The 17317-nt window shown below is 45.4% G+C and overlaps 1 protein-coding gene across 1 annotated transcript in view; it reads right to left on the reverse strand.

Moving 5' to 3' along the window:
* ERG (ETS transcription factor ERG) overlaps positions 1-17317 on the reverse strand; it is a 155851-nt gene that overhangs the window by 76821 nt on the left and 61713 nt on the right. Inside the window, exon 2 of the mRNA XM_049874842.1 lies at positions 10194-10411. Coding sequence (XP_049730799.1) covers positions 10194-10411 — 218 coding nt within the window. The remainder of the gene's footprint in view (positions 1-10193; positions 10412-17317) is intronic.

Genomic DNA, 17317 nt, shown 5'->3' on the forward strand with positions numbered 1-17317 from the left:
TTCAGCCTCTTCCCACCATCCTTGTTCCCTTCCCCCACACCTGAAGCAGTTGAGGACAAAATTAATTAAAAAGTCACCACGACTCACCAACACTTAGTTCTTTGTCCCCAAAAGGGACTTAAAGTTGTCCTACAAAAGTTTCATTTTTTAAAGTAAAGATTTCTCTTTACAGCCAGCTGAAAACCACCTATCAGCAAAACTGCATAGCATTTAGTTTGTAAAAATTTGTGAGGGAATGTACCATATTGGGGATGCAATTTATTCCAATGAAATGTTCTAGAGAATAAGAGATCTACAGACTGTTACATGAGAAAGATCAAATGTGAGATCTTCTAAAGCTTATGACATCTTTTTGTTTGTTTGAAACACTTTCATTTTTCTGAGAGGGAAGAATTAAGCCCAACAGCCATTATAGCGCTTCAGGTTTTTATTTTCATAACCAAAAAAAAAAAACCCAAACCAAGTCCACTGCCATCAAGTCGATTTCAAGTCATAGCGACCCCATAAGACAGAGCAGAACTGCCCCATAGGGTTTCCAAGGAGTGGCTGGTGGATTCAAACTGCTGACCTTTTGGTTAGCAGCTACAGCTCACTGTAGCTCTTAACCACTGCACCACCAGGGCTCCATTTTCATAACAGGCTATGTAAATTCTGGTTAACCAAAATTATTTACTCTCAAGGTAGAAAATGCCAGGACAGACTCCCTCTCCCAGCTGACAACTCCCACAGTGAGCTGATGGAACGAAGTTGCACCTTGAATGAAGAGCACAACTCTTATGGTCTCTTGTTTTTCAAAAGGGTGCCAACCCATGTGACATCACAAGAGACAGCATCGAGGACCATAAGTGATGATGATGGAGAAGGGGGAGTCCTTGGGTAGTGTAAACAGTGAATGCGCTCAGCTGCTAACCGAAAGGTTGGAGGTTTGAGTCCACCTGGAGGAGCCTCGGAGGAAAGTCCCGGGAATTTGCTTCTGAAAAATCAGCCATTGAAACCCCAGTGGAGCACCGCTGTACTCTGACACACATGGGGTCGGCACGAGCTGAAATGAATTCAATGGCAACTGGCTGTTGTTGCCTGATGTTTGGTTTGGAGACACCTCCTGAAGTTAATGTGAAGGTGAGTACAGGTAAACTGACCTTCGGTAATAATATAAAATGAACATGTTTTAAAATGTTTAATATATACCAGAAATAAAATGGGAATAATAACATTAATGTCTCTTTCTAGACGAAATACTGGGTGAGATACTGTACCCAACAATCTATTAATAAATCAGTGTGCTGTGGAAATAGTGACAGTGTGATTCCTCTCAGAGTCCTTTTGCTCCTGCCCCAGGGAAGTTATTCCTGCTCTCACCTTGCTATCCCTGGGGCCTGAGCATCTCTCTGTCCTTGTACTTGGCACCGGATCTCACAGGCTCTTTCTCACCTCTGACAGACTGCCAGCTCCTCTTAACCCAACTTCGTAGTGGCTAATGCAGTACACCATACAGAGAAAGCACCAAATAACGCTGGTTTAGGGCAAGGTTTCCTGACCTCGGCACTGCTGACATTTGGGCAGAATTGCTATTTGTCACAGGGGACTGTCCTGTGCACTGCAGGATGTTGACCAGCATCCTTAGCCTCTACCCACTAGAGGCCAGCAACACCCTCCTCCAATGTCTCCAAACCTCAAACTAAACCTGTTGTTGTCGAGTCAATTCTGACTCATAGTGACCCTATAGGACAGAGTAGAGCTGCCCCACAGGGTTTCCAAGGAGCAGCTGGTAGATTCCAACTGCCATCCTTTTGGTTAGCAGCTGAGCTCTTAACCACTGCACCACCAGGGCTCCAGATTCCAGACATTGCCAATCTACCCTGGGTCAAAAATCACCTTTGGTTGAGAACCGCTGGCTTAACGAATTAAGATCTACTGAACTCAGGCAAGGAAGGAGGAACCCATCCTGTTTTGCCTGGTGTTTATTAAAGCCAAGTTCACATCCTCAATGTCATGGCTGAAGCTAAGAAGGGGCTGGGCTCTAATCCCAGTCTGTCTCCTAGTTGTGGTTGTCCACATCTCATTTGGGGTACATATACCAAACCTTGGAATCATCCTCATTTTTTCTCTTCCTCACACTATATATCCAAACCACCAGCAGAGAACATCAGCTCTACATTCAAAATAAAGCCAGAATCCAACCACCTCTCCCACCTCCATTGCTACCACCCTCACACCAGCCTCTACCATCCTTCACCCAGATTCCTGCAGGGTGCTAACTGGTCTCTGACTTCAATACAGGAGCTGGAGAGAGATTCTGTTCAAACGGACCAGCATCACGTTCCCTCCTGCTGTTTTCTAGCTCACTCAGAGGAAACTCAAAGTCACCCAATGGCCTGTGATCTCTCCAACCTCATTTCCTCTTCCCCTTGGCCACTAATTCCCAGCCACAATGGCCTCCTTGCTGTCCCTGAAAACATCAGCCTGTCCCACCTCAGGGCCTTTGCACTTACAATGCCCTCTGTCCAGAATATTCTTCTGCAGATCCCTCACTGCCTTTGGGGCTTTACTTGAATGTTATCTTCTCAGTGGTGACTTTCACAGACCACACTATCTAAAGTTGTCACCCCCTGTCCTACTTTATTTTTCTCTTTAGCACTTACCACTATCTCTTCTGCTATGTATTTCACTTAATTACTTGTTTAATTGCCTTCTTCCCACTAGAAAGTGAATTTCATGAGACAGAGGATCTTTGTACATTTTATTACTGTATGTGCTCAATAAACACTTCTATAAATGAATGGCTCCACCCATAACCAGAATGTGTGACAGCAAGATGGACCAATCTTCATCAAACTACAGGTGGCATGCACTTTATGTAATATGTCAAAGCACCTTGTTCTTATCTGATCCCAACAAGCTCGTTGCCGTCAAGTCGATTCGGATTCACAGTGACCTTATAGGACAGAGTAGAACTGCCTCATAGGGTTTCCAAGGCTGCCACATCCTTCTCCTGTGGAACAGCTGGTGAGTTTGAACCATCAGCCTTTTGGTTAGCAGCAGCCGAGTCTCCTTCCCAGACCACATAGAGAGGCAAGGCCCCGATAACACTGTATTTCCGTATACATACTCAGCCTGGCAAAGGGCTGATGGATGGGAGGCAGGGCAGACTTCCGGGAACACACTCTCCTCTGCACACTGCATTCCCCAGATTACTCACTCACCAGGCCACCTTCACCCAGTACTCGGGGTTCCCATTTTTACCACCCAGGATTATGAACAGGGCGGTGGTTCCCCCTGACACAAACAAGCATCAGGATCCCCCAGAGGGCTCCTTAAAACACAGAATGTGGGACCGCACTCCAGAATCTCTTCCGATTCAGTAGGTTTGATGGTTAATTTTATGTGTCAACTTGGCTAGGCTATGGTGCCCAGTTAAATGATCAAATACTAGCCTAGTGGCTGCTATGACGGTATTTTATTGATTGTGGTTAACATTTACAATCCGTTGACTCTAAGTCAAGGAGATGATGCTTGATAATGTGGGTGGGCCTCATCTAATCAGTTGAAGGCCTTATGAGCAGAAACTGAGGTTTCTGGGAGAAGGAAGAATTCAGACTCAATATTGCAACACAGAAATCCTGTCTGAGTTTCCAGCCTGCCACCCTGCACTGTGGATTTTGGACTTGCCAGCCTCCATAATTACATGAGCCAATTCCTTAAAATATTCTCTTCTCTCACACACGTTTTACATATATATATATATATAAAACCAGTAGGTCCTACTGGTTCTGTTTTCCTGGAGAATCCTGACTTATACCCTTGGTCTGGGGCAGGGCCTGAAAATTTACCTCGCTAACTAACTCCCAGATGGCGACGATCCTGGGACCCCACTTTGAGAACCACTACACAAGGGGACCCTCACCTCCCCATCCAACAGAATCTACTATAAATTATGACTCCAGGTGGTCTGGAGACTGGGCTATGGTAGGACTCACAGCATGGTACACAAACTCAATAGGTTCCACCTCCAATTAGCTTCCCAGTGGGGTACTTGGGATTTCCATGATTCCACAGACGGTAAGATGAGGGAGATGTGCAATGCAACCTGCCTGAGATCTGGCTGGTCTGGGACAGGGGCGCTTATCTATAGGGATGGTGGGGAAGCAGCCTAGTTTGCACACAGTGTACCCTACATACCAATGGGAAGACAAGTGTTTTGTGGACCCTGTGTGAGTGTGTGTTATTTCTTGGCCTATCTTGCTGGTGTCCAGTGGCTTGAGCTCCAGGCCCTCCTAGTAAGTTAAGGCCATTAGCAGGCAGCTGGCTAGAGACCAGGCAAGCACCAGTATTGCCAGCAGGGCTGTCTGTATGGACTGCAGAGAAACAGCTGGTTTGAGTTTGGCTACACACTGACATTTCACCATTGTGTGAACACTTGGGGTTTTTCTGTGCGTGAGGCTGGAGTGAAGAAAGGGGAACGGGAGGGCGGTCATGGACTGGTGAAGCTGAGAAGTGATGTCCTGTGTATACACAGCGTGCAATCAGATTAGTATCTGAAAGAAGTCTTCTGGCTGATACAGCAGCAGCCAGGCCAAAGCCACAACGACTTCCCAGTTGGCTCGTGAGGCAATGGCTCCTTTTTCTCCTGTTTTTCTTTTATTATTTTTTTTATAGAGACTCTATTCTAACAGCAACAGATCCCATTTCGTCGCTTGTAGGGGCTGAGGTTTTGTGGAATTCCACCACTTCGTTAGGAACTCAGCCCCAAAGCACTTGGTCTTTTCCACCATGGATGATGGATGGACAGATAGGAACAGAAGGCAGCCGTTCCCAAAGTCCGTGTTCCATGAGTGTTATGGATATGAATGGTGCCCCCTCTCACATACACACAAAACAAGGTATGTTCAAGTCCTAACCCCTGGTGCCTGTGAATGTGACCTTGTTTGAAAATGGGGGTCTTTGAAGACGTTATCAGTTAACACGAGGTCATATAGGAGTCTGGTGGGTCCTAATCCAGCATGAGTGGTGTTCTTCTAAAAGAAAAGAGATACAGAGAGATGCACAGAGGGAAGATGGCCACGTGAAAATGGAGGCAGAGATTGGAGTAATACATCTAGAAGCCAAGAATCACCAAGGATCACACATCCATGGTCAGAAACTAGGAGATAGCCATGGGACAGACTCTAAATCTCCAGAAAGAACCAACCCTGCCAACACCTTGGTTTTGGACTCCTACACTCCAGAACTGTGAAGGAATAAAGTCATGATGCTTTAAGGCACCCAGATTGTGGTACTGTGTTAGGCCGCCCTTGGAAACAACACACGAGTAAGGAGGCGGGGCACACTCTGGCAAGATGAAAGCTGGAGAGAGGACACCTGTCCTGTGAAAGGACAATGAGGAGCCAGAGAGGTAGCAGCCTACACTGGCCAACTCCCCTTGGACTTCGACAGCTATGTGTGCCACATTAAAGTATACCATACGTAAGCTCAGAGGAGCAACAATCAGAAAAAGCCTTTGAGCTGATGCTGAGATCAGTGTCTCTTCTTGTTTTGGCCCTAACTCCCCAGCATCCCTGGCACAGGCCTTTCTTGTGAAGGGCGACTGCACAGTGTCTGGAAGGATGCAGGGTAGGGGAATGTTTTGGCTGCTCGGGGGTTCAGGCGGGAAGAAGCAAGTCCACACCAAGAATGGTGTTCCTCCGAGAGCCACGCCCACCTCCCCAGAACCATGCCTCCCACCACAGGGCCACACCCACCAAGAACCACGCCCACCCCCAGAACCACACCCACTCCAGGACCATGCCCACCCCCACAGCATCCGGTCTCGGTCTCTGAGCCCCTCCCAGGCAGGATCCCTGTCTCCAAGGTCTCTGCATTCCCATCCCCCCAGCTCCAGCCCCCTCCCACTCCAGGTCTCCAGAATGAAAGCAGCCTGAATGCACGTGCCCTTGTTCCTTTCTTGGAGCTGGAACTACACACATGGAGATCACATGGCAAGCAGGCACCATCTGCAGATCTGATCTGAGGCAGCCTTCTATCTGCAAGGTCCGCTGCTGCTAAGCTGCTAATCTTCCGCGAGAGATGCATGGTTTTGAGCTTTAAGGTTTTCCTTCTTGCACGGCTGCTGAGGCAGCCTGGGGAGCCCTGAAGAGCAGACTCCGACTGCCACCCACTCCTCCGGGCTCTGCGACGTCACAGCCTGAAGGGTCCCCTCGTGAACTATGCTTCATCCCCTCTCCTACTCCCTGCCCAGCCAGGCTGAAACCCTGGGAGCAGAAGGGCTACCCTGAATCCCGGAGACAGGAAGGAGCTGCTCCCCCAGCCCCAGAACACCAGGCAGGCCCTGCACTCCGCTCCTGTGGGCCCCCTGGGCTCTGGGAGGATGGGTGCACTCTGCATTGTTGCCTTCTACACAAGGACTAATACACGTTGCCCTGCTGTCTCCTGGAAGATTCTTGGGCATGAGGAACAATGACACTGGGTAAGCAGTTGATGACAGTGGATGAGAGGTTTCCAAAGCAAACAAGCTCCGTCCCTCCCTAGTATACACCGGGTCCACCATTTTCCCAGGGCAGTGGTGGCTCAGTGGTAGAAGTCTTGCCTTCCACGGGAGAGTCCAAGGTTTGATTCTCAGCCAAAGTATCTCATATGTGGCCACCACCCATCTGTCAGTGAAGGCTTGTGTGTGGCTATGATGCTAAACAGGCTTTAGCGGAGCTTCCAGATTAAGATGGACCAGTAAGAAAGGTCTGGCGATCTACTTCTAAACACCAGCCAATGAAAACCCTATGGATCGCAATGGTCTGACCCCCAATCCGTCACGGGGATGGTGCAGGAACTGGTAGCATGTTGTTCTGTTGTACATGGGGTCGCCATGAAGCAGGCTGACTTCATAGCAGCTGACAACAACCGCCATTTTCTGTCAAGAAATTACATGGGCTTTGATCAGAGGTAAACGGAACCAACCCTGTTCTCTCAGGGACAGCACCTGCTAAGCTAGTATCAGCGCAAATCCGAGATGAAGGACGACAACATGGCAGACTTCCACTTGGGGAAGACCCATTGAAACCACATCGGTTTGCTTCGAATGCCGGAACTTATGTTTAAAAAGTCTACCTCAGGAACATCCCAGGCAATCCTGGAATTCTTTGAAAGGCTGAAAGAGAGCAGGATATTAATGTTCCCATTGTTCCTTTGAAGGAGCCTTGGTGGTACAATGGTTAGGCGTTCGGCTGTTTGAACCTACGCAGTGGCTCCTTGGGAGAAAGACCTGGCAATCTGCTCCTATAAAGATTACAGCCTACAAAACCCTATGGGGTAGTTCTACTCTGTCACATTGTCACATCAGTCAAAACTTGACTGGCCGGTACCTAACAATGGTTCTCTTGCCTGAAAACTGTACAGCTCCCTTTGAAAAGTATTTCATTTCCAGGGAAGACACCCTCAACCCCAATCTCTTCACCTGCTGGATAGAAGAACCATGAAAAAGTCTTTTCCCAGGCAGCGGGGCTGAGAACATGAGGGACGCTGCCTAGGGGACTGTGTCTTGCTTGGGGACGGAAGCCCCTCAGCCTAAGCTCAGGGGTGCCCGGCCCCTCGTCCAAGTTCCTGTGGTAAACCACTGCAGCCCGGGAAGGCCGCCACATGCCCCGTGTGGAGGCGGGTAGGTGTTGGCTGTGAAGGAAGTCACAGGCCTCTGTTGAAGAAAACAGTGTTCACTTTCCCCAGGAGACACCAGGGTTCTTCTTTTAATTCAGGAATAGCATGTGCGAACAAGAGAAACCACTGGTCCCCTTCTGAGGCTTGCTAAGTCCGGATTGGCATTCCTAGAGCTGGCCTTGGTCAGACTCTCCTGAAACAAGGCCAGGGCACTGTCCACTCTACTTATTGCCAGGTGGACATTACCGCACTACACATTGCCTTGAGCCGTTTGCTCACTCTCTCCCTCTTTCTCCTCTCTCTCCCTCCTTCGTCTCTCATTCTCTTCTTTCTCCTCCCTCTCTCTCTTGCTCTGTTTTTCTCTCACCCTTTCTTGCTTTCTGTCCTCTCTCTCTCTCCCAGTCTGTCCCACTCTCTCTCTCTCTCACACACACACACAGTTGCACGTGTTTTTTCTGTGGATCTAAATTAGTTTCTGAAGAAGAAAAGTTTTAGCGATGCTTCTTGTTCTCAGTGCTCACACCTTGACCATCGTGGCGTATATGGGATCACATGACGCCATCGGAAACAGAATCCCATCTTTCCAGTGTTAACATCACAAACCGTATTTTACATAAACACTGTTTCATTCTTTAAAATTCGATTACACCACATTCTTCTAAATCTCGGAAATATATAGTTAATGATCAGAGGGCAGATTCTATCAAATTAAGATTTACCTGTGAAATATTGACACATAGTCACTAACTTCCCAGGACTCTGACATCCTGGGCCCTGTGACTTCATTTTCTACTGATTTCTTTCAGAACTTCAGGAATTAATCCTTGATGAGGTCCAAGATGGGCCTTCCTTGGCTTGAATCCTACTTAAAGGACCCGTGTCATAGCAATATTCAAAATACTCAGTATTAGAACTGCCATCCCCATTTGCAAGGAGAAACTCAATGTCCAGACGTGAACTGACTGCTCAGATGGCTGAAGGGTCCAGCATCTTCCATCGCCCTGCTTGGCACACACGGCCTCAATGTTGATGTTGCCTCTACGGCACTGTGACTTGGCACCTTCATTAATGCTGCACTAGAAGTTGATGCAATGGTTTCCAGTGCTCATAAAACATGATACTTATTAAAAAACATATTTATCATGAAAACATATATGTAACACGAAGTCCCTAAGATAACTGTAACAGAGTGGAAAATGTCCTGGGTGTGGAGTTAAACACCCAGTCCCATTATTTTGAGTCCCTTTAAGAGGTTATTTTGGGTTAGCCAAAAAAGCTGGGGCATCAGTTTCCTCATCCATCAAATGGGGACAAGCATTCCCCCCGGGGCTACTGAAGGGGCTAATGGGCTATTGGATGTAAAAGGGCTTTTTATATGGGAGAGTACTGGAAAATGCAAGCTGTTCTTATGACCCTCTGGTAGATTGCTGCTGTTAGCTGCCTTCGAGTCAGGCCCCCATTCGTGGTGACCTCACGAAATGCTGCCTGGTCCTGCAGCATCCTCATGATTGGTTGCAGGTCTGACCGTTGTAAAGCATAGGGTTTTCAGTGACTGAGCTTTGCAAGTAGATCACCGGGCCTTCCTTCCTAGTCCTTCTTAGTCAGGAAGCTCCGCTGAAACCTGCTCAGCACCATAGCAACACACAAGCCTCGCTGACAGACAGCTGGTGGCTGCCCATGAGGTACACTGGCTGGGACTCAAACCCGGGTCTCTCGCATGGAAATTGGGGATTCTACTGCTGAACCACCACTGCCCCCATCCATCGTAGACGACCCACCATTGAAAAGAATTTCTCCTTTCTTTGTGCTGAGATTTTATATCCTCTTTCCTGAATATCATGAACTTGAGGGCACTGGGTTTGGTTTGGTTTGTTTTTTGTTTTCCTGAATATATATGAGGTTTTCTGTCATAAGTGAAATCAACTTTACCTTTCGAAGCTCCACCATATCCAGTGAAACGCTTTTGAGTGCCAGGGACAGTGCTGCATTCGATATGACATTATACATGACAGTTGCATTTTCATGACAAACCCAGGAAAGTTAATAATAATGGAGGCATCAGAGTTTAGTTTTAAGTGTAGGTAAAGATAAGAAACAGCAGGCATCAAGAAAGGGGACGGCGAGGAAAGGGGACCCACCAGCAAAGGTAAATGGCTTGGACATACGCTGTACTGCCTGGCCACGACCTGACACTCCCCCTCCATAAAAACAGAAGACAGCATTACTTCCCAGGCAATAAAAACCTCAGAGATGAATTCTGCCATATGTGAGCAAGCCAGTCTCCCCTCCCACTGAGTCCTCCTGCCTGGGGAACGGAATTGAATACCATATCTTCAAAGAGAGCGCTTGGTAAATATACTACCAGTTTTACAACCTTAATCCTCAACACCAACCACTGGAAAACACATTTTCTCAACGTTGCCCCAATTTACTGTCCAAGGGCCCTGCTTTCTGAAACACTCTCTGGAGAAGTGGGATGCGTTTCAGCCTTGCCCTTTCAAGTGATCTGAAAGCAAGAGGTCACAGGAGACAGGTGTTAGCAGTCTCCTTACCTTGAGCCGTTCACCTGGTTGGGGTTACATTCCATCTTGATGGTGACCCTGGCGGGGGGTTGAGACAGCCAGTCCTGCTGAGGGACGCGCGGACTCATCTTTGATGTCTGTCCATAATCGTTGGAGGAGGACGCGGTCATCTCTGCCTTGGCCAGGTGAGGTGTTCCGTAGGCACACTCAAACAGCGACTGGTCCTCGCTCACAACCGATAATGCTTCCTGAATGCCCAAAGAGACACATACTCAGGATACCCCAAAGGACAGTCATGTTTCAAGAAGTTGTTGACTTTAGAGTCACTTTTAAGTGGGCCTACATTCTAGGTTGTTTTCACGGGATCCATTTCTACCTTTCAGAAGCAGAAAAGGGCCTTTCTATCCTTCCTCCAGACCACAGGAGTCAGGTCTGGCCAGCCTAGGAAAACTTTTACATATCCCGGGCTTGACTGCAGCCATGCAGATAATACCCACTTTAATCTCAACTTAAGGAAGTAGAATTTCAAAGGTCTTAGAAGACATTCAATTGCATGTGTCATTATTTGACAAATGCAACCTATAATTCAAGCAGACAGGGTACAGAATGGTCATGAAGATTAAAAAAAGTAATGTGAAGGCTAACACCTATAAGCATCTGGCAAAACTGCCACAATCCCAGGAGATTTTGAGGAAGAGGTACTTAGAAGAAGGGTGAGGGGGGAGGAAAATGGAGCACCAAAGGACAAGCGGACAAAGATATGAATTTTTCCACTCTAAGTTATTAGCTGAAATGGAGTTTCAAGTGGTGCTTCCATAATGGCGAACATCTGGATGCTCAATGAACAACAACAAAAAGCTGTGAATTATCCAGATGCGTCCAAATACCAGGATGTTTAGAATATCTGGATTGCTGTCTTTACTTTTTATTAATATGTTGGCTCTCTTGCATGGTTTGGTAAGAAGAAATAGAAAACTCTCCTTGTTGGAAGTTTTTTTTTTTTTTTCTGTGGTTTTAAGTTAAACAAGTTGTTAGCCTCTGGCTGTCCTTGTACTCTATGGCCAAATCAGCAAAGATGAACTTGATTTGGAAATTTCAGCTACCTTAAGCACGTTACTGTGCAGCAATGACACAGAGCATCCACAAGACAATGCAACGTGGTTTCTATAATAGAAAAAGTAATTGTGTGTGTAGCACATTTATAACTTGGTCCTTTGGTGTCCCCAGTGTGGCTATCACTTAGTGAGAAACTAGATTTCCTGGGTGATGCAAATGGCTAACATGTTTGGCTGCCAAATAAATGGTTGGAGGTTTGAGTCTACCAGGACGTAACTCAGAAGAAAGGCCTGGAAATCTACTTCTGAAAAATTAGCCATTGAGAACCCTATGGAATGCAGCTCTGCTCTGACCCACATGGAGTTGACGTAAGTCAGAGTCAACCTGACGGCAACTGGTTTAGTGAGAAACCAATACCGGTCAGAGTACAAATTTTTCAAATGAACTTGGGGCCCAGGGAGGACCACGGAGACCTTCTAGTCCAAATTTCTCATCTCCAAATGAAAAATATGAGGTCCAGTAGATCCAGACTTACCTTGAAGTGAACTTGCCAAGACCAGCCAGAGAATTAGTGATCAAATGACTTATGTTCAGCTCTCTGCCCCTCTTGCCTCTACAGCCAACTAGGTCCTCCTTGCACCTTTTGGTTTGGGATCTGTGTTTAAATTAGCACTACCTTTTTATTCCTTCAGTTGACCTTTAAATAATTAAGGATGCTCCCCACCAGTAACAGAGACTTATGAAGCAGCCATTCTGAGGTAGAGATCTTCCTGCCTACTTGTATCATAATCTTTAGGAAACACACACAATTGTATAAAGATCTCTCCCCACCCAGTACATACTCATCTACCAGTCTAGCACACACCTACCCACAGACCATCCATATCACTCGTTTTCTAAGTCCCCAGCTTTTTTTATAGGTTCCCAAGTACATGAACCTCACTGCCTGATCCCCTGGACTACAAGACTGTGAGTCGGAAGAATCAGAAGTTAACAAACACAAAGCTTCCGCCCTCAGAGTGGTGACCAGATGTCTGTGCACAGATAATACACCCCCCACCCCCCCAGCCCCTGCAAACTTCTTTAGCATCCCGAAAATCACAGCCCTGGTGACTCTGGGACAGACTAAACCAGAGGTTTAAACAGTAATGCAGAACACACAAAAGACTTGGTTTTGCTAGCTGGAGAACCAGAATCAGGCACAAGAAAAAAAAAAAAAAATCAATGCACCTTGAACCTAGAGTAAAACCAAACACACCAACAAACAGACAGAAACACGCAAGGCAGCAGCAAAGTGGGGCATGGAGAAATGGCATCCTGAACATCGGGTGAGGTGGGTTACGAGCTCTCTGCTGGCTGCAAACTGTGCGAAACGACCAAGGAATCTGTGTAAATTCAGAGAAGTGGGCTCATACCTGAAATAGACACCAGAGACTTAGTGTTGTCATATTAAATAATAAAGGAGAAAAATTACAGCTTCTTAAATAATCTTTGCAAAACAGACCCTGCCTTCTCACAGCAGGATTTTACCCAGGCACAACAAAAAGCAGGCTGGTAGCCGTGCTCCTTCTCCTTCCTGTCCCAAAGACCCACCCAAGGCTTGGAGGGGAATAACACACTACGTAGTGTTAATTTTGGCTCACAGATGACGAGACGCATTTATAAATGTGTGATTTAGATCCGAAACTGGCAGAAATAGCTTACAAATAATGGACAGGCTAACTTTTCAATTACAAACTAAAAAGAAAATGGCTTCCATCACCAAAAAAATAATAATAATTTTAAAATAGTAGTATATCCCCCAGGTCAAGTAAAGTACTTTTGAAAACAAAGCCATTGACCAAATAAAGGTAGTGTAAAGTTGAAAAGCCTGGGCCAAACTATTAGAACTAAATGAGGCTAAAATATGTGTTTGCAGGGAGAGGAACTCATTCTCACATCTGGCGAAGGATTATTTCAGCACATGGTTTTCTAAAGAAAGAAATCAAAGTTAATTGAGATCGATTTTTTTTTTAAGCTTTACAAACGCTAGAGATAAGAGAGGCACGCTTTTTTTTATCTTCATCTTAAAATTCTTCTCAAAGTTAATACTGCATACGAATGAGAAAAGTGATACGCTGCAGAAGCTCAAAAGCAAGTCCGGAGTTGGTTGGTCCCTGAGAGCAAAACAGCCTAAAAAATGACGACGGTTCAGGGTAAACACTTCCAAAAGGGTGAAAAAGAGCCCACATTCTGGAAAGATGGAGCCATCAAAAACCATGCCGCCAAAGGGTTCTGATTAAACAACAGCTTCAGAACACCTACAATGAAGTATAGCTCAGGAAAAGGAAACAAAAAAAAATCACACACACGCACGCACACACGCACACACGCACGCACACACGCAGGTACATACACATTCCAGACAATTTAACACATTTTAACAATGTAGGGAGGAAATGAATCTGCAGAGCAGTCTTCAGAGACCTACTTCGACAGCCATGATCACTGAAGTTAGCTGCTCTTCTTCAGAAGAAAATAAATGCTACGGACCAACAGTGCCTCTGGGTCCCTCACTTGACGTTTCTATGTGCACTTTGGTTAAGGATGAATGACAAAGGCAGATACATGGAATCTCCCTGCCCAGCAGCCCTTGGACTTCAAAGGGGAGAGAGAATCCAGCCCCCATAGGATTAAAGCCGGAAAGGAGTGCCAAACACAGGCCTGGTAACCAGGAACACATGAGTTCTTTAACTCCAGCTCTGCAAGCGCCTGCTCCTGGCCTTGACTCGTGTCCGATTTTCCTGCCCTCTGGCCTCTTCCTCCTTTGTTGAGTGGGGGATGTCACTACCTACCTGCCTGCCTGCCTGCCAGGGGCATCGGTAGATGCCTTAGTTAACACGTACAGGTTATTCTTTCAAAACCTTCGGCAGCCACGAGGCTTGAGAACTGTTTGGGTTACTTCATAGCAGAGAATTCGAAAAACGTCAAAGGCTGGTAGAAATGTGGCATAATAATTTAATATGCCTGTTTCTATGTTACTATAAAAAGCCCTGAACTTTAGATTGGTGTGTGCTAGTGTGGGGGAGTGTTTTTTTTCTGTAGCTCCAGGAAAGTTGGGATATTCCGATGTGGCTAGTGGCAGTTTACCAATGCCATTTTTTTTTTTTTAATAAACTTAAATTCCTAAAACACGTACATTTTAAACAAATTACCTGCAAACAACAGGCACTGCTATGCTAGTGTTACAGTGTTTATTATTTCATTTAAATATCAAATATACAAATAACACAAGAGCATTGTTCCTTTGGATTGTGGTAACTGTGACGTTTACCTGTAGTTCCAGAAAGGGGTGAGGACTCAACTAGATTATATTGCAAATTCTAAGACTCAAATACTCTTCTGTTTCCAAGTAACTAAATTTAGATACAATGAAGAATCCAAAATGTTTAGATTGTAAACTCGAAAGGAGAAACCAAACGTCAGATGTACTCTGTGGAAATACTGACATTTCCAGCAAAAGATTTCAGGATCCTGATGCCTCTCCACAAAAGACTATTAGCTGTAGGAAGCCAAGGACATCTTAAATCAATAGCCAGCCTTTCCTGCCAGAATTCTCGTTTCATTACAGGCCAATGCAAAACTCTTTCTAAAATTCTCTTGCCCATATCTAGCAGAATTTGGTACATCACTTAACTCCTCATACTGTGATGGATAAAATACCTTTTAGTCACCTTCTCTTGACACATAAACAGCTGATCCGTCACATAGTAAGTAAAGCGGACTCGGGAAGAATTTTACATGCATTATCTTATTAACTCACATTTCATTGGATATTAAAACACACAAGTTTTCACACTTTTCCAGTTTGGAAACCTGGATGCATCTTACAATCAATGGCATGTCAGAGTTTTAACTGGTAGCTTTCTTCTTCTTTGACAGTAGATGAAATAATGGTAGCTTTTATAATCAATGTGTTATGGATTGAATTGTGTCCCCCTAATACGTGTTAAAATCCTAACCCCTGTACCTGTAAACATGACCCTGTTTGGAAATGGGGGTTTTCTTGTGTTATGTTAATGAGTTCTTACTGAAGTAGGGTGGGTCCTAGACCTCATCACTTCTGAGTTATACAAAGGTCAGAGTAGACACAGAGACATACCCAGGGGGAAGACACATGCCAAGGAATACCAAGGAACTCACAGGGCTACTGACAAGGAAAGACCTCTCCCTAGAGCCATGCCCTGAATTCAGACTTTTAGCCTCCTGAACTGTGAGAAAATCAATTTCTGTTCTTTAAAGACACCCATTACGATATTTGCCTTAAGGCTGTTCTAGATAACTAACACACAATGGCATCTTATACTGTATCAGATACGGTTATTTACTCCTTACAATCATCCTGTGAGGTCAATAGTCACCGCCCTCCACAGATGAGGAGACAGGATTAAAGGAGAAAAGTAAAGTCTACAGTTACTTCTGCTGCGTCTCTGAGCGGAATCGTTCCCCAAAGCTGCACACCAGCACCCTCTCTTGGTGTTACTGGAAGAAAGAAGAGATAGGTCAGGGGAGGTTTCATGGGGGAAAACAAAGGGCTTTATTGCCCTGTCTTGTCACGGATGTGGGGAGATCAGGGCTGTTTCTCACACAGAAGAGTTGGAACCACCTAGAGAGACAGGCTGGTGGACAGAAGAGTCAGAGGAAGGATGAGGGCATAAGTGCCCAGGATTTCGGATGGAATTAAAGGGTCAGAAAAGTAAGTGTAGAACATGTTGGACACCAGCAAGTGCTTTTCTCCCTGCGTGGTGTAAATGGTTACCATACTCAACTGCTAACCAAAATGTTGGAGGTTCAAGTCCAGCCAGAGGCACCTTGGAAAAAAGTCTGGTGATCTACTGAAAAATCAGCCACTGAAATCCCTATGGAGCGCGGTTCTACTCTAACACACATGGGGTTGCCATGAGTCAGAATTGACTTGATGGTAACTTTTTTTTTTTTTTTTAAAGAGATACACAACAATAGGTCCCCAGACACATTTAGTTACTTCTGATTTAATGGTTTAAATCAACAAACCTTTTCTTTGGTTAATCAGATTCTTCAGACCCAAAGAGATGGCTGAGTATTGGGATGTATTCCTAGCAAGTGGATGCCTGCCTTCTCTTAATGAATAACACAAGGAAAAACGGGGAGGTACGCCATTTACAAATATGCTGGAGCCCTCACCACTTTGGTGGACACTGTGGGGGACTTAATGACATTTGGTGGACTTAGTGACGCTGGAAAACTGCTTATCAGGCTGTCTGAAGCCCTATGGTTTATAGTTCCTCTTCAAGGAAAAAAGCACGCAATAGATGCTTCTGGAAAGTCCAGCTCCTAAATCACACTTGGAAAAGGGAAATACAGCACAAACAAACAATGCACAAAGGAAAAGACCCCTTACTCTCTACGGCCATTAGCCCAACACCAACAAGTCAGTCTTTCGGAAGCTTTTGTTCCAAATGTGCATACCAGACTTCTGCAATTCTAATCCAGCTGCTATGTCATGTATCAAGAAGCTTCATCTGACTGCTGTGTCTTTTAACTACAACATGCAAAAAAAAAAAAAGTAAAAAGCAAAATGTTGCAAGCTCAAGGTGCTGCATTAAGCTGGGTCTGAACCATTTTGTCCCCTTCTTGATATTATTTCCTTCTTGATTCCTCCGTGAAGGAAACGACTAAATCATGTATTTAGCAACTAGTTTCATGTTCACGTTTTTCTAATTTAACACACTGCTATTTTAGACCCTCAAAAGTATAAAAAAATCTTGGATTTACCTCAAAGGGAACACGTATATAGAAAAACGAAGTCCATTTAAAGAGCGTATTCCTCCAATATGGTATGGCTTCACCATCAAGCAGTTTTATAACTCACAATGCCAGCCCAGTGCTAAGGGAACGAGACCCAGGGTGGTGTCGACGCTACATAATCTTTATTAATAGAGCATTTCAGGTTACTTTTTTGTATTCCTGTCTTTAACCACATCCACCAGGGCAGATGAGAGAAACTGAATTCTTCCTTTCTCACCTGTTCTTACCCTTTTCCCTTCTACAGTGTGCTTTTCCCTCCCCTTAGCATTTAA

Source organism: Elephas maximus, chromosome 2 (genome assembly GCF_024166365.1).
Source record: "Elephas maximus indicus isolate mEleMax1 chromosome 2, mEleMax1 primary haplotype, whole genome shotgun sequence".
Lineage (NCBI taxonomy): Eukaryota > Metazoa > Chordata > Mammalia > Proboscidea > Elephantidae > Elephas > Elephas maximus.